This window comes from Peromyscus californicus, unplaced genomic scaffold, assembly GCF_007827085.1.
Source record: "Peromyscus californicus insignis strain IS unplaced genomic scaffold, ASM782708v3 Scaffold_5__1_contigs__length_169319896, whole genome shotgun sequence".
Classification (NCBI taxonomy): domain Eukaryota; kingdom Metazoa; phylum Chordata; class Mammalia; order Rodentia; family Cricetidae; genus Peromyscus; species Peromyscus californicus.
The window spans coordinates 94,356,711-94,382,100 of record NW_026294573.1 but is presented as its reverse complement, the minus strand read 5'-3'; the positions used below and the strand labels follow the sequence as shown (position 1 = coordinate 94,382,100).

The window sequence follows — 25,390 nt, the reverse complement described above, 5'->3', positions numbered from 1 at the left end:
TAGATAAATAGATAAATAAATAAATAAATAAATAAATAAATAAATAAATAAATAAATAAATAAATAAATGGGTAATAAGTGATTTTGAGTGTGTTTCCACAACAGGGTGATTTGCTCTCTTGGGAGATGCCCACATATATACACTCAATCCTCCTTTCTGGATGGTGGACAAGCTGTCCTGTTTTCTGTCCTTCCTCCCACCCTGCTTGGGCTTCAGCAATATCATGTACGTCTTTCACTTGGCATGGCAGGGCGGAGGCATCATGGGAATCTGATGAATTTGAATTTGGGTCTTGCCAACCCCATCACTTTGGCCATCACTTTCCTCTTTACCAGGCAAAGGGAACTAGTGATGCCTTGAGGATTCAGTTGGGGGAAAGATGATGAAATGCAGAGTGTCCAAACAGAGTGAGTCCTTAGTGAAGCTAGCCAAGTTCAGGTCATGTGTCTCCCTTCTCCCCTCCCTTGGTGCAGTGAGTCTTCAGAAGGCCAGTCAGTGCACAACCTTGGGCCTGCAACGGTGGTAACTGTCCCATAGTCCACACTGCTCTGTGCTGTTCCCCTGGGCTTGCCTAGGACAGATTAATTAAGTAACTACTCTTCTTTGCACAGATGTTGAGTCCCTATCTTTCTGAAAGGATTTCAAGGTCTTTCCAGAATGGAGTCTGACAGTCATTAACCAGCCCCCCTGCACACCCAAGAGGTCTCTAGTCTGTCAATATTTACTCACCCGACCTGGGCCACAGCTCTGATGTGATTTCCCAAAGCTAGCATTTCTGGCCTATGGACCAGGCTGTTCCAGCTATACAGATAAGCAGCTTGTGTCTGACTGGCCCCAGCCCCAAATCAGGAGAGGGTCTCAGCCTCTCCTGCTCAAGCATGACCTTCTTATTGGCAGATATTGCCTAACAGGCTGTGGCTTCCTGCTCATTAGCTGAGTCAACAGCCCACAGTCCGTTATTATGAGAGATTTGCTTCGAAGTTAATCTTTGACTTAAAGGGATCACATTTTGGGGGAACACCCCAACATAGCACCTCTTCTGTTATACTTATCTACCCTTATTTTCTAGCAAATGTGGCAAACTGTGACTGAATACATTTTTGGCAGTGAACATGGCAATGAAATAGAACCAAGAAACAAAAGACACAAAAGGAAAAGGCAGGGGAGGAACTCTAGTGTTAGCATAAAGGCACAGAGTGGGAAGCGTGCTGGCCTAGAAAGCTCACACTTCTGAACAATAGTAACAGAAGGTCCTATCCAAGGGGGAGCAAGACAGGGCCTGCCGTGGGTGGATAATGATGGGCCTGCAATCGCTCCCTGATTTGTTTGTACTTGGAGGATTTTGAAGCATGTTCAAAGTTGAATAAGCTTCACAGGGTCAGAATGAGGATTGTACCTTCTTCATTGTTTCATAATGAGAACAGAAACTATATACACACCAGGAGATAGTGCCTTTGGATAAATCACCCATCCCAAGCTGGGATTTAGAAAGTTTGAACACCCAGTATGTTCCAGGAAGTAACCTGTTTTCTTGGATGTCTAACTGTACACATAGAGATGAGTTAATTATTAATAACAATTAATTTAGTGATGCCTGCCTTCGTTGAAGTCCTCTTGGGAGGCAGCGTATTGCTGGAGACCTGGGCCTGATGCTTTGAACCTTACACCTGCACTTCTTGTTGTCCCCCAGCCTAACATCCCCTTGCTCAGCCCTTCACACATTGAACTGGGGAACTCTTGTTTGCCAGCATTCAGAACAAATGTGGTCTCCAGAGCCCTCCCCACCCATTACCCCTGGATCAGGACAAGAACGTACCGTCTTGTTCTGCAGGATGCCAGTGGTTGTGTAAGAAGAAAGGAGAGGGATCAAATGTTCTATTTTACTTTGTATTAGACTTCAGGAAGAGAAAGGAAGTTGAAACAATTGATTAAATAAAAGTCAAGAACATCTGTAGCTTGGGTTATTTGTGAAAGGCCAGCCTCCTGTTGATCATGGAATGCTAAAGTCACAGCGTTCACTTTGTCGCAGAGATGTGTGTGGTGGACTATGAGGCAAGTTAAAAAGATGAATTTCTTTCACTAGGATTCACACATCCCTTCCTTAACATCAATTTCTCTTTTTCCCAAGAAGGATGTTTGCAGAGTGCCAGGGAGCTGGGCAAATTGAGTCAACATGTGCTTGTCCTAGGGTGGTCTAGACAATGATACGGATATGCTGCTGAGGAAGTGTGTCCAGTGTCTGTTTGGAAGGACATAGACAAAGAGAAAGCATAGTTCTGTGAATAAACAAATAGGTGCCTGAAGTCCCAAAGTTTAACCACATTGTCTCTGGGTTGAGTATCCCTTATCTGAAATGCTTGGGACCATGAGTGTTTTGGCAGCTGGGAGCCACCAAATGCAGGCGCTGGGAGTCAAACTCGGGTCCTCTGCAAAATCAACACATGCTTTTAACCACTGGACCATCTCTCCAGCCTGTTTCATCCTGAAATATTTACCTATACATAATAAAATATCTTGGAAACAAGACAAAAATCTAAACTCAAAATTCATTTGTTTCATGTACACCTTATTTTTGTTCCACCCCCAAAATTTTGTACAGTCTTTTTAATGTGCCCATACCTCCAGAATTTCAGATTTTAGAGTATTTCATATTGCAGCTTTTCAGAGAGTCGATATTCTTTCTGTACTTAATACCAAGTCAGAGATGTCAGGCCTTTAAAAGTAATTTCACCTTAAATTTCTTATTTTTCATTATGGATCAACACCTAGAAATGGTTTCCCTGTGTTTCAAATATGCAGTCTGTTAAATGAGATCTATCCATATTTTATGAACTCACTTTGTAAGACTGGTGTGTATTGCTTTAGAATCTGCTAGCAGTTACTGAGCTGTATGTTTTTGGCCAAAGCTCCTGTGATGAGCGCTTTATGCGTGTTATCTCTTTTGATCCTTGTAAGAGTCACAAGACAGTTGGTCCCTTTTCAAAGATGAGTATGTGGTGCCTCAGGACCCAGAAAATACTTAAGAAAGCATTAGAGACCTGGCCATTAACAGAGTTGTAGATTATAGGACTTTGCAGAACATTCTTTGCCCATGTTAAGAGAAGAAAGCAGCATTGTGGATAACCAGATCTTCCCTTGGGTTCACAACACCCCAGGAATCTCCCTCAATGCCTTCGGCTCCTAGGCACACCATCACTATTTTCCTGCCTCTCAGTCTCCCTTTCTGTGCTGGCTCAAGTCTTCCAGGAAGTGGTGTTGAGAAGAGGTTGTTGTTAGGTTGGACTTGACTGAGTTAAAACAGTAAAGAAGTTCCTATCTCCTAGGTTCCTGGAGGTTAGTGTTACGGCTGGCAACTTAGTGGCGTAAGATGTACTGTCAAATGGGGAGGTGTGAACTGCTCCTGTGGAGCCTGAAGGGTCTCTGGTGTTGTGGGACTCCAACTCTATCTTTCAAAAATGAAGAACCATTGGGACAAACCCCTAGATTAAAAAAAGTCCTCTGTCATGAATCAGAGAGTTAATATGGCCATGGCCTAAAGGACAAAAATATGCATCAAATTTGAGAAACTTCATTGTCAAATGCTGCCCTTTGCCTGGGGCAAAGCTTGATCTTTCTGTCCTGCCTGCTGGCTGCATAAAGTTAAGGGTTTTTGTTTTGGTTTTTTGTTTTTGGTCTTTGTTTTGTTTTGTTTGTCCATTCTCAAGAGTGGCATCACCAACTGAAATAAAGGAGGAATTATAACTTACCTGGCCTGGTGTCCAGTGCTAACCAAGTTTGTGAGTAGGCTATTGAGTGCTGTTCTGCCATTACTAAATCCTGCAGCTAACCTAGGTCTAGACAGGGAATGAGGCCCAGGAGTCACAGTGCAGTCAACATCTATTCTTTCCCTGGCCTTCCCCATCTCAGCAAACAGCACCACTGTGCACCCAGGTGCTTAAGCTGGAACCCAGATGCCTTCTCACATTTCTTTCCCCATCATTCAGCCCTATCATTTCACAAAGTATGCAGAAGTTATCTTGTAGATGCATTAATTTAAGCAGGTACTGGTAACATGCAGCCTAATGTCAGCCTGTAAAGAAAGTATGAATACTTTGAAGTACTTATTCGTCCTGAATATAGAAGGAAATGTAGTGTTCAAGGGTCCAGGTAAGTGGATATTGACTCTACTACATGTAGAAGATGAAACTGAGAGCCATTGAGAAGTAGCACAAGGAAGAATTTGAGAACAGTGGTACAGAAGTGTATATGTACAGTGCTGTGTGGTTTTGTTGCCTGTGGATGATTTAAGACATTTTTTTCAAATGTAACTTTGTATACAGTCAGTTTCATCTCTAGACCCAGAACACTATGTTTCCTCCCTTGCTTTTCCTTTCCTGGTCTCTAATCCTTGGGCAGGAAGGTCACAGAGCCAATGAAACAGCTTACTCAAAACCCAAGACCACATTCCAAAAACCCAAGACTCTAGAACTCACTCCACCTTCAGACAAGTCCTATAAACTCTCCCCAAGGGCGGATACTGGCTCTGGCTGTAGGAGACAGTATGCATGGAGCTTGGATTTGTGGTCCAGGTACCCTCAGAGACTATGAGAGGACTCCCACAGTGTGAGTGAGATCAAGGGATGGGGACTATGCGGACAGGGTGTTATATTTGTCATCCTGCGTACAGACCCCATGCATGTTAGCAGCTCTTACCATCAGGACTAACCATTGCTTTGCTCCCACATAAGACATAACTCCTTTCCATCTTAAGTCTAGCCCTTAGACTTAGCCGTGTCCATCCTCCATTTCATCTTGTGAGTATTGAAGATTCTTTTCCAACTGGTTCCTCACATGTTAGCCTCCCAATCCATTCGCCAACACAAAAAAGGCAGCATGGCTCTCTAAGATTTTATTTTTGTTTGTGGAAGTGTGTGTGTGTGTGTGTGTGTGTAAATGTGTGCACATGCATGTGTGGGGATCCCATAGAGGCCAGTAGAAGGTGTTGGAAACCCTGGAGTTGAAATTACAGGCATTTATGAGCCATCCAATATGGATGTTGGCCACTGACCTGGGGTTCTCTGGAAGAGCAGGGAGTGCTCTCAAACACTGAGCCATCGCTCCAGTCCGAACAGGAGTGTTCTAAAATATCAGTCATGTTACTCTCACAGATTGGGAGTGCAATACACCTTATAGTGTCATGGAAAGGTGTGCTTCATTCACCAAATGAGAGGCACAGTGACCGACTTTCAGTTTCCTGCACAGCACCTAAGAATTTCCAGTCTGAAGGCTATCAAACACCCTCTGCCTAGAATGTTCTTCCTTGGCTTTTCAAATGTCCAATTCTTCAGCCTTCATGTTTAAACTTTTTTAAATGGTTTATTTTTATTAGTTTGAATTACATGTAGGTGTTTGTGTATGCTTGTCGGTATGTGTGTGTGTGAATGTAGGCACCCATGGAAGTCAGGGGTATAGGTTCCCCCAGAAGCTGGAGTTCTAGACAATTGTGAGCCACCTGATGTGGGTGCTAGGAACAAAACTCAGGTCCTCTGGAAGACAAGCAAGTGCTTTTAATGGCTGAGCCATCTCTCCAGGCCTTTGTGTCCAAACTTTTCCTTCCGACAGACCTCTGCAACCAAGTGGTTGACCCTGCCATCTTATCATGGCAGAGTCTTCTCCATAACATCTCATCATAAATCATGCTCATGTGATTCCTTTATGTTTATTTGTTTAATGTGTTTCCTCTGCTCAATTGTAAGCACTGTGTCCAGAAATGTACACACAAACTAAGTACTGTGTGAGAAATCAGTACAAATGTGCACTGATTAATTGATACATACATGAATATCTATCTAAACAGAAACTTTCACAGCACATTGTCATTGTTCCTGGAAGCAACATGGCTGTTCAGCATTGAGAGATGGTTGAGTCAGGCTGTGGCACAATTACTCAATGTAATGTCATGGAGTCATTAAAAATCATTGTGAATAAGGTGATAGCATGAAAAACACTGTAGTGGTATTAACAAAGAGGAAGTATGGAGAAATAAGACATAGTTTAAAAATAGTGTCAATCAATAGTGATGACAGAATAGTAGATATTATTTTCTTTTTCTTTTTTTTTTTTGGTTAAGCTTTCAATGACATCACTTTCTATGTTGAAATACTTTATTTTTAAAATAGGTAAGTGGGAACTAGAGAGATGGCTCAGCAGTTAAGAACACTTGTTGCACTTACAGAGGACCCATCCATAACTCCAGTCCCAGGAGATCCCAGGACTTCTTTTGACCTCCATGAGCACCGGCACACACGTGGTACATACATGTACAGGCAGGCAAAACCCTTACATAAAATATATGAACCCAAAACAAATTTTAAAATTAGGTATATGATTTAGAAATTCACATATAGTTGGGTGATGGTGGCATGTATGCCTTTAATCCCAGCACCCAGGATGCAGAGGCAGGCAGATCTCTGTGAGTTCAAGGTCAGTCTGGCAGTCTGGTCTACAGATCGAGTTCCTGGACAGCCAGAGCTGTTACTTAGAGAAACCCTGCCTCCAAAAAAATTTAAAAAAAAGGAAAGAAAAAGAAATCCATTTATTATCTCACTTCATTGCATGCAAATATATTTTTAATTTTAAAATTACATTAATTTATTTATGTATGTGTGCCATGGCACTAGCCAGGTGCTGGTCAGATAGTCAGAGATTAACTTGTGGGAGTCAATTCTCACTTCTCACCATGTAGTTTCTGGCAATCGAACTAGGGTTTTCAGCTTTGGCCACAGGTGCCCCTGACCAGTGAATCTTCTCACCAGTTTGTAATATAGCTTCATAATGAAATCTCCTCTTCCACGGGATGTGCAATGTACCACTAATTCCTCAAGGTGGCAGTGTCAGAGTTATTAAACAGCATTGTGTAATTCCTGCATTAGTTCTAATCAACATTTATATATTTTTGTTTTGTTTTTGACCTACAATGACATTGATGTTCACTTTAATTCCAAAGAAAGCAATGTGTTTAATAGCTCCTTTTGCATATTGTATTTAAATAATCCCCCTGACTGGAAATAATAGGAAGTTTTCTGCCTGGGTATTTTCAGTTCTGTGCTTCCTAAATCATTTTCCACGTTTAAAGATAACAGCAATCACATGACATGGAGCGCTATTTCTTGAGCACATTTCATGAGTCAGTTAAACCCCTGCATCTTCATATACGTCATTCATTTACTCTTGTGGAACTGGCATTCTTCCCACTTTATAGGTGAGAACACAGAAGCAAGTAAAACAGACAATTTGCCAAAGCCACAGTTATTATCTGCCAGAACCCAAGTTCAAATCCACCCTCTCTTCACAAATTACTAAGTGGATAAAGTGGGGAACAAATAAACAACTTTATATAAGTAAATGAATAGGTTTAAAAAATTGTTTGGTTCACTTACATAATAAACACAACAGTTACAACAATAGTTTAAAATGTAGCTGAATGAGTATTTCCTGCTCTGTCCATATATCTGAAAATTTCAATTATAGCTGAATGATATTCCAATGTGTATATGAATCACATATTCATGACCCATTCATCCACTGATGGGTATCTACATTGTTTTCATTTCCTGGCTATTGTGAATAGGGCAGCAGTAAACACAGATGAGCAGGTATCTGTATAGTAGAAGATGGAGCCCTTTAGGAATACACCCAGGAGTAGTATAGGTTGGTCATAGGGCAGATCTATATTTAAATTTTTGAGGAAATGCCATGCTGATTTCCATAGTAACTACACCAATTTGCATTCCCATCAACACTGAGTAAGTGTTCCCCTTTCCCCACATCCATGACTATATTTGTTGTCTTTTTGGTTTTATCTTTGTCGTCCTGACTGGGGTAACATACAACTTTAAAGCAGTTTTAATTTACATTTCCACAATGGCTAAGGATGTTGAACATTTTTAATAAAGAAAGCTCTCTTGTCCATTTGTTCTCCTTTTGAAAATCCTGTTTAATTCTATACCCTGGGTTGATTTTGCTGTTGTGGGCCTTACCATATCAGTCATTAACCAGTGATTGCCCCACCACACTCCCACAGGCCAATCTGATGGAAGCAATTCCTCACCTGAGGAATTCTTTTTCCCAGGTGGCTCTAGTTTGTGTCAAGTTGACAAAAACCTAACAAGCACAGTTGTCTTCCTGCTGATTGTGGGTGGGTGGTTGTTTGTTTATTATTTAGATATTTTGAACTCTAGACCCTTTTCAGACACATGACTCAACCTCTGGGCTATATTTTTGTCTTTTTATAACATCCTTTGAAGCATACACATTTTTAATTTTGATAAAATCAAATAATATATCTTTTCCTTGGTTTCTTATGCTCTTATTGTTCTATAAAGAAACAAATATATTGCCCAATCCAAAGTCATGAAGATTCAGCCTTCATTTTTCATCTGAGCATTTACGGTTTCCTGAAGTCTTTGATCTGTCCGGGTTAGCTTCTGCCTGGTGCACAGGAGGAGGTGTCCATCTGTCTTCTTTTCTATGTAGAGATCCAGGTGTTGAATTTTTAGTCCCTTTCTTTGTAAATAATTAGCTAGTAGGCCAGTTACCTCTTTGGGTCACTCCTTGTTAAAGGCGGAAAAACCTTCTTTGTGTACAATAACATGTTCTGACTTTCTGATCTGCTTTGTTGAAAGGTGATATCTACAGGATTGCAGAATCTTACTCCCCATGACATTAGATTATTAACACACAGGCTCTAGTGAAGAGACATAAAAACATGGCCAAGAAACTGTTCTACGGTCTTCTGAGACTAAAGCTTTGTGGTGATGTGGTCTGTCCCAACACCTAAGGTTGATCTCCCTCTTGCCATCTCTCTACCTGCTTACTGGTGCCAACGACCCTAGAATGGAACAGTAAACTTTGTGTCTGCTCATGTTCAGTGTAGAGGACATCCGGCCCAAGAGGCCAATCCTAACTCTGGAACAGATGTTCACTGTCCTCTACAGCTGATTACATCTAGATCAGAAAGGCAGGCTTCTAGATCAATTTCTCTTGAAATTGCTTAGGTAAGGCTTCAGTTTGATACCATAAAAACTAAAATCCCTCATATTTATTTTTTAAAAATGTTTAAAAATAGATAAAATATATGAAAAGTACTTAGAAAACTATATCTTTGGTAAGGGACTCATTGAAAATGTAAAGACAACATGTGGGGCTGGATAAGAAAAGGACAGAGAACCTAAACTGATGAGAGATATGAACAGGCACTTCACAGGGGAAAATCAATACCCAATAAGCAGATAAAGTGATCTTAGTTGTTTCAGTCATAACGAGCCCAGGCAGAGGGACAGTGTTAAGAATTTTAAAATCAGGTACTGAAGATGTGGCTCAGTCGGTAGAGTGTTTCTCTAACAGGCAAAAAGCTCTAAGTTCAATCCTTGGTGCTGTATAAACTGGGTGTGATTGCACAAGGTGACCTGGTAAATATGAGACCTTATCTAAAAATACAAAAATCTGAAAATGTGGCTAAAATATGTTAAAAGTCAAGACTACTCCTAATGATAAGCACCTTAAGTTTATAATGTATGCACTCCGGTGTTCATTTCTGTAAATAAGCGAAGGCACTGATGGGGCAATTGAACTCCATAATTATCATCTCTTGTACCTTCTCTCACTGCTCAAACTTGCTTGACAAAAAGACTTCAGCTAAAACAACCAACCAGACCACTGTCGTTCTTGCACCAACCCCATTGAACCTCTACCCAGGTCTTGAGACAGCTGCACAAAGAACAGCAGCAGATCACCCTGCCTCCTGGAGACCCCACCCCAGCCAGGGCCATTTGAAAATTTGTGCCAGGCATTTTTGCAATGACAATGCCTCAGTGCCAGAGGGGAAGCACTTCCCCTGGTAGAGTAACTATGGTGACTGATGGCAAGGCTGTTAGAGGTCCGAAACACAAGCAGTGGCTGTCGTTGGTAGTAGAGGCAGAGCTGTGATTGGACAAAGAAGTGGCTGTGATGAGTCCAATATGCTCTCCTTTCTATGGCTATATTAGCAGTCTGCTTGGGTTCACTCGGGCTTGGGGACACTGTACTGTGATGCCTCTTCTAATGTAACATCAGGTGCAGTGACGTCTTCTCTCCAGTAGACTTGCCTTGCCTATGTTCAGTAGTGCAAGGCTAAGCTGAAAACATTACACAGATTGGCCCTAGGTTGGGAGGGTATGGTTTCTGGGTCTCACAGCACCAATCAATCCCATGGGTGCTGTGTGCACAGTGCCTGGCACGTACAAACACTAGCCCCCCAAAATGGTTTGCTCCCTTCTGGATCATAGCATCTGTACTTGGAGGCTGCCCACCTCAATCTGATGGGTGCCCTATGTGCCACACTGCAGCAGCTTGATGACTAAACAATCCCAAGGGAGCTTGGGGAAACCTGGTACTGCCTGGCACAGCACAGTTATGCTGTTGGCTACAACTGCTTGATCGTTGGCCTCTCAGGCCATCCTAGCAGCTGGTACCCAGTTTCCCATACCCAGTACTGGGTCCTAAATGACTCCGCTTGTGACTAGTATCTAATTTCCAGCTTAGAACCACTGCTTGGCTGTGGAAGAGGCCTTGGGCAGCTGCTTGGCAGTGGCCATTGATGGAGGAGCGGAGGGCTGCCAAGGTGGGAAGGAAGGAGTTAAATCAGAGAGAAAGAAGCTGAGAAAAGGCTGTGAGGAGCTGGAGGAGAGAACCTGCAGCCCTGGTCTCCACAGAGCTGTGCTCAAGCACATGAGACTTGGACTCCAAGCTGCACGGCATAACACAGGCTACACTGATAAGGGGACCAAGGGTCCCCTTGTCCAAGGCCCTCACTGGGATGTAACAGATTGCCAAAGGTGGCTCTGTACATCTAACTGCTGGGACTACCAAATCCTGAGGGAAACAGAAACTGCTAGATACCAGCAGTGAAGGACCTCTGTCTGTCCAAGATTTCCATCCAATTAAACCAAGAGAACTGTCAGCCATCTGATTGGTGACATCTGGAGACATACATCCTAAAGCCACATGAGATACACTACCCATCAACTAGAATGTTTAAAGGAAAATTAAAATGCTGGTTTTGAAGAAACTAGAACTCTCATATATAACTCATGGGAAAGTAAGTCAGCAGAAAAGTATGCTGGAAACCTGCTTCATTTTATTGGTTAAAGTTGAAAATAAATACAGATCCAATGGTTCCCCTTCCGGGAACTGAAAGGCACAGGCACCTGTGCACCAAATAACTTATTCAGGAATGTTCTTGGGATCAAGGAGTGATGCTGCAGGCCTTGTAATCCCAGCACTGTAGAGACTTCTCTAGGACAAATCTTAGAAACTGAAAATAGAAGAAGAATGCAAAGCTCAGTAACTTGTATACATTGTGATGAATTTGAGGATGTCTTTGAGAAAGCGAGACAAAAACTAGAAGACAGAAAAGAAAAAAATGGGTGATTCCAGGGCCTTCAACACTAAAACAGTACACAACGTAGGTGGTGAGATGGGCAGTAGAAGGGAGGGAGGGAGGGAGGGAGGGAGGGAGGGAGGGAGGGAGGGTGTTATTTTAGAATTAGGAGGGAATATATTTGCACTCCAGAATCCTATCTTTGGAAACTGTGTGAGGGTAGGACAAAGCCATTTCAGACATTCAAGGGGTTTTGATGCTGTCACACCAGTCACAGCAAGGTCAGAATCGAAGAAAGGTCTTCACACCATTTCCTGTTTGTTCAAAAATAATCATAAAAGCTTTTCTATAAAGGTGGTTGCATAAGAAAGGAGTTAACTATCTAAGAGAAAGTTGAGGTGGTACAAGCTTATAACCTCAGCACATGGAACAGGAAGGTCACAAGTTCAAGAACAGTCTGAACTACACAGTGAGGACTTTGAAAAAAAATTAAAACAAAGAAATAGGATATAATAATAGTAATAACAACAACAATAAAGGAGGATAAGAACTTGGAGCCATTTAAATTTAAATTTAGTTTTCATTCAACAAATATATTCCAAGTATGTGCCTTTTGCCAGCACTGTTTATAAGTTCTGAGGTACAGAACAAGACAAAAGAAAATAGACAAAACAAAAGAGACCCATATCTTTGCCTTCATGCAACATGTTAGAGAAATGCTTGAATAAGGATTATACAGCTACTTCATTAATACATAATGATTAAAAATACATTGAACAGTAGAAATAGTCTGTAATACACCGTGAGGCAAAAAGAATGGAATGGTTGATGTAGATGTATCCAACCTTCTTATTAAATAATAAACACAGAACCAATGCAAAGAAGAAAGCCAAGAGGTCAGAGCTAAGAGCTAAAACCTTACCCTTCCTCCTGCGGTGGTCCTACCTCTCCGAACCAGAGCTACCCCTGTGTTAAAGTCTTTATATAGAGTTCCTGTCCTGCCTTCTCATTGGTTGTAAACCCAACCACATGACCGCCTCCTCACAGCCTGTCTGTATAGGCCTCCAGGTTTTCCATGATTGGTATTAAGATTAAAGGCATGTGTATCCAATAATGGCTGTATCCCTGAACACACAGAGACTTACCCAGCTCTGCCTACCAAGTGCTGGAATTACAAGCGTACGCTACCACTGCCCTGGTTTCCTATGGCTTGCTAATAGCTCTGACCCCCGGGCAACTTTATTTATTAACATACAAATAACATTTTAATACAAATAAAATATCACCATATTTCCCCTTTTCTATTTTAATAAAAAGGAAAAAAAAGAAAAAGCTTATAACTAATATAAGAAAAACTATATACAAAAGTACAATAACTATATACAATATATACAAGTAATAAATACCTAAACAATGTCTAGTCCATTTGTATTTGACAAATTCAGAGAAAATAATTTCATTATCTATCCTATTTTGGTAAGTCCAAAATGTATCCTAATTAATCTTCAACTATAACTTACTAACCTTCAACTATAACTAACTAATCTTCAACTCCCTCAGAGACCCAAGAAGGAAATAATATTAGCTAACAAAAATAAAAACAGGAAGTGCATGCAAGCAACTTCCAAAAAATTTGTGAATTGACAGAAACAGACAGCTGTCTGGACAGTCACCTGAGGTTTCTCCGAAGTGCTGGGGCATCATCTTCAGCCTATAGGCTTAGCATATCTGACAGACTCATTTGTGAAGTAGGATGTACACAAGGTCAACAGTTCAACCTCACATTGAGTGAGAGTAGTCCATGTACCAGAAACACCTGAATTCCACTAGTGTCATGTCATGATTCAGGATTTTAAATTCTGGAAATTGTTGATGGTTTTTTAATTCAGCTGTCCATTCCTCTTGGCTGTGTATATATGGCTTCATCTCAGCATCCCATTCTTCTCCGTATCCCTCCATCAAATGCCAGTCTACTATTGAGAGGCGTGAGCTTAGTTACTCTTCAAGAATAACTGTTTCAGCTGCTGTTCCATTGCACATCAGAGGCCATCGGCCCACTGCCTGTTCAGCTGCCTTCGAAGAAAAGGGCACTGTACCTTTTTCGAATTGCGAAGGCCACTTCAGGGATGGTGCCATATTGTCCTGGCCTCTGAAGATGCCTTTTGATAAAGCCATAACCACACTTGTTTTGGCAAGAATCAGTAATCCTTTGTTTTATGTCCTGTCTGTCCATTTTGTCCTGTTGATTCGAGGATACTTTGTTGTCCAGTGGCTAACTTTTGCCACAATGAAAGTTAACTCCATATGCAGTTTCTTCAATGCCCATATTTTCTCTGAAGTAGATTGGTACTGCCAGGAGCCGACATGTCTCATAGTCATAACAAAAAAGAAAAATTTTCTAAGTTATTAAAACATTTTAAATGCCATATTCTGTAGATCTCTGAAGGGTTTGAAGATAACCTGTCTATCTAAAATATATCTACTCAATCTTGAAAACATACCTAATATAACTACAAGTTCTATTATAATATCTAACTACTAACTTTCATTTCTTTATATCCTAATAGTTGGTAATAACATTCAAGGATCAGAAAATTGCATTACATTGTTAGATGAACGGTACAATTAGAAAAATATATATAACATTTTCTAACAATATCAATTTCAATATATATAATTTGTATACAATATAAAACAATCCAATCCAATGTAAAGTATTTACAGGTTGATGCCTGAGTCCGCCATAGGGACCCATGCCTATAGTCTCAGAACTTGGGACATGGAGGCAAGAGGGTCAGGAATTTGAAGTCACCCTTGGCTACACAGCAAGTTTTAAGCGGGTCTAGGATACCTGAGTTCCTGTCCCAAAACAAAACAAACAAAACAAGGGGTTAAGTGCTGGCCCCTCAAGTGTCAGGACGTAGTTTGATTCCTGGAACCCATAAAAGGCTGTTGGAAATGAAGCCCACTTGTCCCGCTGGAGCTGGGGAGATGGAGACGGGGGACCCCAGGGGTTCGCTAGCAGCTAGTTTAGTAAAAACGAGGAGCTTCTGGTTTGGTGAGAGGCCCCGCTTCAGAACTAAGGTTGAGAGCAAATGAAGAAGACAACCAACACTGACCTTGGACCTCCACTTTCATGTGCACACATTTGCACGCACGCTCCCCACAGACATGTATCCACCTACACACACTTGGAAAAGTCAGAAACTTGAAAATAAGTGCACTAGGGTGGTTAAATTACAAATGTGATTTTCTTTGGGAAAGCCTTTAATTTTCTATGGGGGATTTAGACAAAGGAAGAATAAAAATTAGGATTCATAAAATTGTTCAAAATTTAATTTTATATCAAGTATTTCATCTGGAAAAGATGCTTTAATTTTAAAATTTCTTTGTTGTTTTGGTTTTTTTTTGTTTAGACAAGGTCTTACTCAGCAGCCCAGGCTGCCAGCCTTTGACCTGTTTATCTCAGCCTCCTAAGTGCCGGGATTAAAGACACAAACCTCCAGCCTGACTTAGAACTTCATTAACTAAAACCTTTTGTGTTTTTAAAATGGGGTCTCATGTATCCTAGCCTCCCACTTGCTGTGTAGACACTGATGACCCTAAACTTCTGATTCTCCTGCCTCCACCTCCTGAGTGCTGAGGTCACAGGCAGGTGTCACCAGGGCCTAGTTTATGTGGTGCTGGTGACTGGACCACGGCTTCATGCATTCTAGGAAGGCAGTCCACCAACTGAATTACATCTCTATTATCTGGAACCTTTATAATCTCCTTTACAGCAGATAAAGAGTATTCTATTTAAAATCAAGTTCTTATAAACAGAGGTGACAGAGAATAAAATATTACCCACTTCTGACCAAAAACAAAAAGAAACACCAGTCCTCCGGTGAGGAACTTGCTCTTTCTATTCCAGCCAGCCAGGAAAGATGGGATTGCCAGGAGGAATGCGGATCTGCCCATACGGAAACTGCTAGAAACTCACATTTCAGATGGTTTTGCCTAGAGTTAGCATGGTATAGTGTCAGCCATGCCTGTTACTCGATGAGCCTCTAAGCAGGGTATATAGACTGCCTGCTTATGACTGGGTCAGATGAAAGTCACTGGCAGAATACATATCATATGTATTGATATCACGGTTTTTAAAAGGTCCCTTTAATATTCCTGGCCTGTGAGGAAGCTATACCAGTAGTGACATTCTGAGGTACTTCTCATGTATGTTGGTAAAAATCCATTTTTGGTGCTCGGTATGTAGCCTAGACACTAGCCTTGAGCTCACTACATAGCCCAAGCTGACCTCTTTTTTTCCTTTTTTTCTTTTTTTTTGCACGTCACTCTCAGTATGTAACACTGACTGGCATGGAACTCACTGTGTAGAACAGACTAGCCTCAATAGCAGAGATCAGCCTTCCTGTGACTCCAGAGTGCTTGGATTAAAGGCATGATATAGCACCATGCCTTACTTAGTCTCCAATTATTTTTTCCTCTCTCTTTTTTAATTAAAAAATTTTACACAATGTATTCTAATCATGTTTTCCCCTCCCCCAGTTCTTTTCAGGTCCTCCCCACCTCCCTTCTCACCTAACTTTTATGTTTTCTCTCTAAAAAAAAATCATGAAAATAAAAATAAACAAGAAACCAACAAGACAAAAGAATGCCAAATGAAACCTCCCCCCCCCCCACACACACACATGGAGTTCATTTTGTGATAGCCAACTCCTGGGCATGGGGCTTGCCCTGGAGTGTTATTCATGCAGCCAGTGATACTCCATTGAAGAAACTGATTTCCCCTTTCCTAGCAGGTATCATTGCAAATAGCTTCTTCCTTAGGGGTGAGGCCCCATGTCTTCTTCCCCAACTCAGTGCTGGGACCACATCTGGCTTGAACCTGTGCAGGCCTTGCACATGCTGCCACAGTCTTTATGATATCATATGTGCATCAGTTCAGTTGTGTCTGGAAGACACTGTTTCCCTGGAGCATCCCTCCCTTCTGGTTCTTATAATCCTACCACCTCCTCTTCTGCATAGTTCCCTGATCCCTGAGGGGAAGAGTTTGATAAAGACATCCCATTTAGGACTAAGTGCTCCAAAGTCTTTCACTTCCACACATTATCTAGTTGTGGGTTTCTGTTAATTCCCAACTAATGCAAGAAGCTTATCTGATGAGAGTTGATAAGGCACTAATCTATAGGTATGGCGTATGTCATTAGGAGTCACTTCATTCCTATGATCTATAGGTATGGCATATGTCATTAGGAGTCACTTCATTTCTATGATCTATTGGTATGGCATATGTCACTAGGAGTCACTTCATTCCTGTGGTCTTTTAGCAGAATAATAGTATTAGGTTTTTCCCCCTAGGCCTATGGCCTGTCTAGTCACAGGTTCTTGGGCACTTTAACAGTGCCAGGTGCCGGGCGGTGGTGGTGCACGCCTTTAATCCCAGCACTCGGGAGGCAGAGCCAGGCGGATCTCTGTGAGTTCGAGGCCAGCCTGGGCTACAAAGTGAGTTCCAGGACAGGCACCAAAAACTACACAGAGAAACCCTGTCTCGAAAAACCAAAAAAAAAACAAACCAAAAAACCCCAAAAACAGTGCCAGGTATGTGTTCCAGCTCATGACATTGCAAGGCTCCTTGTGTCCTCCAGCTCCTCCTCTAAACTCTGCTGTTCATTAGTCCCATGCTTGTGGTCTTGTATGTTGAGCCTTAATTCAAGTTTTAAAATGTGCTTGGTGGCTCCCATAACATTTGCGCCACTACTGCACCAGTATATATTGCAGGCAGGTGACTCTTGTTGCAGCATTTGTAGCTGAGTGATATTGATGATTACCTTTCTCACCAGGATCATGCAAAATACCTTCCAGGACTATGTACAGTAGCAGTGAAGTTTCTAGTTGGGAACCGGCTTGACTTTTCCATTTGATGACATAAGGAGTGTTGTCTTCAGCATTAGGGCCTCACCATCAGGTTTTTTAGAGTAACCAATGGCCTTGTCATTAGCCTGTAATCAATTCTTGATCTTCCTGCCTCTCAAGTATTGGAGTTAAAGGCATGTACCATTGTGCCCAGATTTTTTTTAAGGTTATAATTCCATCATTCCCCTTACCTTTACTTTATCCAAACCCTCCTATATACCTCCTCCTCTTGTTCTCTTTCAAATTCCCAATATGAAAAACAATTCCAGGAAGAGCAAGAGTTAGAGGCCGACCTAGGATACATAGTGAGTCCAAGCTACCTAGCAAATCACTATCTCAAAATAAATATGTAGATAGATAGACAGACAGAATCATTCTTCTAAACTATATAGAAAGCAAAAATTTCTCATAGGCAACCTATTAGATGGAGCCTTAAACTTTGAGTCTTAAAAATGTTGTTCTGTCTTCCAGTGGGATGGGTACCTCAGGAATGGCTGTTCTCATTCATCCTTGGGATCAACTGGATTATTTTAGCAATTTTTTCATGTTCAAGTTAGTGAGGAAGATGGCATCAAACTGTCATCAAATCATGATGCAGTATTTTTGATTATGATGATTATGCAGTATTTTTAAGGATGGCATTTGGCTTTTTAAGTATTTTAAATTTAAAGAAGGGAAGCTATGTGTAATACAGTTTCCTGGATGGGCTTTTGGAACAGGAAAGGACATTATGAAAATCAATGAATCTGAATAAAGTATGGTGTGCAGTTAGTAGCTATCTACCAATGCTGGGTGAGGAGTTGTGACAAACATACTACAGAGTTCTGAGATGTGACCATGTGAGAAGTTAGGTGAGGGGTAATGAGAACTCTATTACCTCTGTAGATTTTTTAAAAAAAAAATACTTAAAACTGTTCTAAAGTGAAAGTCTAAATTAAAATTAACTGTAGTAGTAAAACAGTTTGCTCTCAATCTCAGACAAATCACAGATTTAGCTGAATCTACTGTCTGTGCTGTGTGACCTTAACTAAGCATCATCAGGATTGAGTGTCAGTCTAATTATAGGCAGCCTTACTATCAGCAGTAGGGGAAAGATCGTGAAAGTCGAAGCTGCGTGTTCCAACGTATAAGACCACAAGCGTGGAGCTGATGACCAGAGCATAGAGCAGAGTTTAAAGGAGGTGCTGGAGGACACAAGGAGCCTTGCGATTTCTGGAGAGAGGGCCTGGGGTCGGAAAAGCGGTGATCCAGGGATTTATTTGATTTTCCATTTGCCAAATGCATTGAAATTGGGAAGAAATCTGAGACAGGCACGTCAGCAGAGAGGCAGTGACTGGAATGTGAAGCTAAAATCTCAAGACTGAAATGCTGAAGTGAAAAGTGATGCTGTTCTCCATGCCTCCTGCTGCCTGGTTTAGGACAGGGTGAGAAGCAGAGCCTACTGTAGACACGAGTGTATCTGGAGCTCTTAGACACCATTAGATGGCTGGATCTTAAAGCTACTTTCTATCTTCTTGTTCCATGCGCAACGCCCCTGCATGTTGTGCTCAGGAAGATCTTAGCATTCTGCTTGTCCTGAGTTAGCTTAAGAGTCACAGTTCTCGAGTAGGTCTCTTTCATTGATTTATCCTAATGGATTGTAAAGACTTCTTTCCCAGCACTGTGGATAGAGCCCCATTTCTTGAATGTGCAAGGCAAGCACTCTACCAGAATCATATGCCAAGCCCTAAATACTGCATGAAATTATTTCAAACTTGTAGAGAGACTGTAAGAATAAGAATGCTACCCAAAACATCAGGTTCCACATTGTCAAACCTCCTGTGCCTACTGTGAAGAGTTATGCCACCTGCAGGATCATTCTCTATCCTTTTTTATGTATACTCTCTCACATACGTACCACTTATACACATTCCACACAGACAACACACACCACAATACATACACTCCTTTACACACACATACACACACACACACACACACACACCACAACACATATACCTCTTATACCCACACCCACACATCACACACACCACAACATATACACACTACAAAACACACACACACACACCACACCACACATACCTCTTTATACTCACACATCACACACACCACAACACATACACACTACAGTACACACACACACACACACACACACACACACACACACACACACACACACACACCACTTCATGCCTCTGTTTCTTGCATGACTTGTGCATACCTCCAGGTCAGTGGTTCTAAACCTTCCTAATGCTGGGATCCTTTAATACAGTTCCTCATGTTGTGATGACCCCCAACCATAAAGTTATTTTCATTGCTACTTCATAACTGTAATTTTGCTACATTTATGAATTGTAATGTAAATATCTGTTTTCTGATTGTCGTAGGCAACCCCTATGAAAGGGGTCACAACCCTCAGGTTGAGAACTACTGCTCTAGGCCCTTCCATTCTCCATCCTTCAATGTGTATTTCCTAAGGATAAGGTCATTCTTTTCAGCACCACAGTGACATTCTTTTCAGCTCATTTACTCATTCACTGTCTGAGAGTGAACTGTGGCAACACTCATTATCTTGGTCTGCTCTGTCCCTTTACTAAGTGAATTACAGGCTTGAAAAAGCTGTATTTTTATTTGCGTTTCAGGTTTGGGTCTTTAAGGGTACCATAAAACCAGGTTTGTCAGTTTAGCTTTGAATTTAACTCATGTGTTTGTCTCAGTTGGGCTTCTAAAAACCTCCTTATCAAAAAATAATGGTCATTCCAACACTGGAAAAGATGAGTCCAGGACCCACGCCTTGTATCAGGGACTGTTCTCAGCACTGTGTTTAAGATTCATGCAATTAATCTTCACAACAACAGCATCAGTTACTTTTCTGTGGCTGTGATACAATACCGAAAACAAAGGGAAATGAATTTTTTTGTTGTTTTTTGTTTCGTTTGCTTGGCTCACCGTCTAGGGTCTAGGCCATCATGGTTGGTCACATTGCATCACAGTCAGGAAGGTGAATGCTTATGCCCAGCTCGCTTTCTCCTTTCTATACAGTTGCAGGACCCTAGTGGAAGGGGTGATACTACCCACTTTCAGTGTGGGTCTTCCTACCTCTGTTAACCTAATCTAATCTAACCTGTGTACTTCCTCACATTGTGAGGCATACCCAGGGGCTAAATAATCCCTCACAGGAGTGCCTGGAGACTTGTCTCCCATGTGATCTCAGAGCCTGTCAAGCTGACAATTAACACAACAACTTTAACCTTCAAGGCCCTCACCATTGCCTTATTTTCCGCAGGGAAATGTAGGCACAGAGGTTAAGTAGCTTGCTCATAAATCACAGCTGATAAGGGGGTACAATTAGAATTTGGACCCAGGCTGTTGCAGACATTCACTTTATTTATTGTCTCCTATGTGATTATTTTCAGCCACATTAATATTTCATAATATCTGAAGATTATCCCACATTATTTATCTCAGGCTATTGATTGCTTCTTCTTGTGTTTCCTTCTCCAAGTAGAGAAACACTCATTCTTTTGATGTGTTTATTTTTCAGCTGAGGAAAAGGTGATGGATCTCTGGAGACTGGGAGAATGGACTCAGAGGAGGCTGTTTACACAAGGATCTCCCACTCACCAGCTGTTGAGTCTGTGAGGACGACAGGATCTCATTACTTTGATGGCAGCGATCAAGAAGGCTCTCCAACCATGAACAGCCAAATGGATTTGCCACAGTGGGGGTGGCTAATTAATGATTAATCAGAAGCGTTTGATAGTAATCTTTGTTGCAGCCACGTCTTCAAACTTCATGTTGCTTTCTCTTCTGGCCTTGTAATGCTTGAGAGACAAGCCCTGCTTCTCATCTAGTGAGTGTTGGCCTGAAGTCAGGACTCACACGGGAATTCTCTGCATTCATCCTGGGTTTGTCCTCTCTGACTCTGCTATTAATAGAGTCGATGTGGGCTAATAACTGCTATTACTGGGGGCCTGCTGCATGCCAAGCATTAGGATGGGTGCCCTACATAATACTGAATCCTCACGAAGCCCTGTAAGTTTGTATACATTGTTGACCTTTTGACCATGAGGAAATGAGATACTCCAAGAGATCATGTGCTGTGGAAAAGATGACACAGTTGATAGGCTCAGTGTTCCAATTCCAGAGTCCCTCCATTATAACACTATGCTTTGCTCATTATCGCTATGGAGATAACTGCCCTATAGTATCCTTAGGAATATCACACTTAGTCTCCAAATGGAGTGGGGATGGTGGTGTATGTGCATGGGAAGTGTCTTGGGGGAGAGTTTTAGAAGCACAGAAAAATCACAGAATTATTTTCTAAGCAAAATAACACTGTTCTTTTATGGCCTATGGGTCAAATCTGCCTGTCCCCACCTATTTTTGTAAATAAAATTTTATGGGAACACAACCACAGCCTTTATATATTGTCTGTGACTCCTTTCTTTCTGTAATGGTAGAGTTATATAATTGTATCAAAGACACTACGATCCTCAGTGCCCAAAATATTGACAATATGGTCCTTGCAGGAAAGTTTGTGACCCCTGGCTTAGATGACTTTGGAAGGAAGCCCACAGTTTTCATTAAGCCCAGTTTATTATATTTTTATATTTTCCCTTGACTGAAAACTTAAAGTCAGATAATGCCTACATAATCACTGTGTTCTAATGATGGCATGGTGGTAGATATGATGGTGATGGGCAGGGATTTGTGGGGCTGTACTGATGTAACTAGTGAAAGACAGGGAGTGGGCAGGAGGGTGAGAACTGTGTCTCTGGGACCCCAGTCAACTCCTCACCCCAGAATCCTCCCACTTAAGTCCTTCCTATTCCTCTTGCTAAAGGAGGTCCTAAGATATCTGTTCACAGGCTTGCAAGTTGCATCCCATGTACAACATACTCCAGTCCCAACACCTTGACTTGGAATTCAGAAACCAAGGCAATTGGATCTCTAGTTATCTCTCTTCCCATCTTCTTTTGTTTTTAAGCCATGAGGAAAACATTCTAAATTTGAATGAATATTTCAAAGCTGACTTATTTGCCTTTGATTCACGTTCATGAAAGCAGAAAGCAAAATACATAATACTTGTAGGTATTGATCTTATTCTGTTCAGGCTATTGTAACAAAATGCCATAGACTGCACAGCTTATAAACAACAGAACCAGTTTTCCCAGTTTATAACACTAAGAAGTTCAAGATCAATGAGCTGGCAGTGGCATCAGTGTCCAGTTGAGAACAGTTTTCTGGTTCATAGACAGCCACCTTCCCATGTGTCCTCACATATTAGAAAGAACAAAGGATCTTTCTGGGGCTTCTTCCTTTTCTTTGTTTTCTTCTTTCCTTCCTTCCTTCCTTCCTTTCCTTTCTTTTCCATCTCACTCAGGAGGGCTGTCACAGACAAAGGCCCTAACTCCTAATATCACTTTGTGGAGTAGGATTTTTAACAAATGGCTTTGAGCAGAATATAAGTATTCAGCCCATGACAGTGTTATATTTCCTAACAGGCTTAGCTTTCATAGATGCTATGGTTTTTCCTGAGCCAAAATAAACAGATATACTAATTACTTTTTTTTTCTACAGACGTTACTCAATTAATTTAGGGAAGAAATCTGTTTTAAAGTTATACCATTCAAGCTTTCCTTCACATGATTATATGCTTTTTCACAGACATAAGCTTTCATGGGTGCAGAATATTCCATCTCCTATATATTCTAGAGTTTTCCTAGCCCTTTCCCAGTGTTGGAGCATTAAAAGTTTCTCTCTCCAGTCCATGGTTCGTGTTCTACATCTTTTTCTTGGAATTGTTTTTTCCACCATTTCCTACTGTGCTCAGGCTGTGTTCTTGGCATAGTCAGGGTTCTGTCTTCCCTTCCAGTCTGCTGGTAGGCCATGGTGTAACCCATGCAATGGAGAGATGCATTAGATTTTCAAATCAGAGATTATTCTTCCCTGCCATATGTCCCACCTTTCAATCCTCTCTCATTCTTCCTAATTCAATTGTTCTGTCATGGAAAAGTACATATTGACTTTTGTAATGAGAAAGGCATCTCACTCAGGAAGGGGATTTTCCTGGGAAGGGGTGACACAGTGTCCTCCTAACCTGACAGACTCAGCCCTGCAGTACCAAAGGACTTAGACACCATTATTCACTGGGGTTGTACTTAGGAAAATGGTTTATTTTAGGAAATAATAATGTGTGGGTAACCTGCATTATGTGTTTTCTATGTGTTAAGCATCAGTCTAAATGCCTTACCTATCAAGGGGATGTTGTTAATACATTCTTTCAACAAATGAGAAAATGGTGGTATAGAGAGGATAAGAAATTGTCCTGGCCACACAGCTAGTGCTTGAAAGCTGGGTTTTGTTTCAAATAGTGGGGTGTTGTTGGTATTTTTTTACTCTTTTGGGGGACCTGCCACCTAACTCCCAGATAAATCACACAGGGATTATAAATACCTGGCTTTAGCTTGGCTTGTTTTTGCCAGCTCTTCTTAACTTTAAAGTATCCCATCTACTTTGCCTCTGGGCTTTTTCCTTTTCTTGCTTTTGTAATCTTACTTTCACTCCTACTCTGTGGCTGGCTGGGTGGCTGGGTGGCTGGCCCCTAGCATCCTCCTCTCCTTGTTCTCTTGTTCTTTCTTCTTTTTCTCCTCCCAGATTTCTCCTTATATTTATTCTCTTTGCCTGCCAACCCCACCTATCCTTTCTCTTGCCTTGCTATTGGTGTTCAGTTCTTTATTAGACTATCAGGTGTTTTAGACAGGCATGGTAACACAGCTTCACAGAATTAAACAAATGCAACATAGAAGAACGCAACACATCTTTGTGTCATTAAAACAAATGTTCCACAGCATAACAAATGTAACACATCTTACAATAATATTCCCCAACAGTGGGGCACTGGGGTGTGGGTGATTAACCAATAAGTACAATCAGTAATGCACTGTGGCATTTTATGTCCCTAGGCTCCACCTGGCTCATGCCATTTCAGAGTATCTTCAGAGGGAGAAGAGAGCCAAGTAATTCTGTTACTGACAGCAGTGAGCCTTCCCTTTGTGCTGGAGAGAACTGGCTGGGGGCCAGCAACCTGGGGAGATTTCCTTTCATGAAGAGACGGGTGGGAAAATAATTGACTTTGTTCATAGTCATTCCCTGAACATCGAGTCCAGAAGCATGTCCAGGGCCAGGGCAGGGTACACTAGAAACACATGTACATTCCATGCTTCATCCCCAGTGCCTAGTGTAAAGCAGGCCAGTGCACACAGAGGAAGTATTGTGACATAGAAACTTTTAAATAGAGTTAAGCTAGTAATCTCTCTTCCAGGAGGTAGCAAGGTCTCTTGCAGCGGACTATGTGGGGGTGGGGTGGGACTAGGGAGAAGAAACCCAGAGAACTATTTGAAGATAAGTATGATTACGGAGTGAAGTCTGAGAGGGAATGAATTATTAACTGGCTTGTAGTTTTGTAGAATGATGGAACTCGGGGTTCACAATGTTGTTATCTCTACCGGGCACACTTCCAGTGCCCAGATTCCCCCATGACAGCTCTGCTAAGCAAATGCCGAGTCTGCTTGGATATTGGCACTGGTAGGGATCTCCCTACCAAATAGTGTATGCCAAATCTCCATGACTCTTTTATTTCTATTTTTTATTTTTTATTTTATAATTTTATACACATACATAATATATATTATCTACCCCCTCAAACTCCCCTCCCATTCTTCCTAGGAACCCTCTGTATGTACCTCTCCCACCTTCATGTGTATATGTTTTTAAAATAGTGCCGGGCGGTGGTGGTGCACGCCTTTAATCCCAGCACTCAGGAGGCAGAGCCAGGCGGATCTCTGTGAGTTCAAGGCCAGCCTGGGCTACCAAATGAGTCCCAGGAAAGGCGCAAAGCTACACAGAGAAACCCTGTCTCGAAAAACAAAAAAAAAAAAATAAAATAAAATAAAATAAAATAGCCCACTAAGTCCAGTTATTAATGACTGCTTGTACATGACAACCTACCTGAGGCCACTCCCCTGAAGAAACATGCCTCCTCCTCTCCCAATAACCAGTTCCCAGAAGCTCCT

At 41.5% G+C, this 25,390-nt stretch overlaps 1 protein-coding gene across 1 annotated transcript in view; it reads left to right on the top strand.

The window, feature by feature from the left end:
- The window catches only part of Slc44a1 (solute carrier family 44 member 1), a 182,504-nt gene extending 160,766 nt beyond the window's left edge, over positions 1–21,738 (top strand). Inside the window, exon 16 of the mRNA XM_052718900.1 lies at positions 20,857–21,738. Within this exon, the coding sequence (XP_052574860.1) occupies positions 20,857–20,871 (15 nt within the window). The 3' untranslated portion in view covers positions 20,872–21,738. The remainder of the gene's footprint in view (positions 1–20,856) is intronic.
- The last annotated feature ends 3,652 nt before the right edge of the window (positions 21,739–25,390 follow it).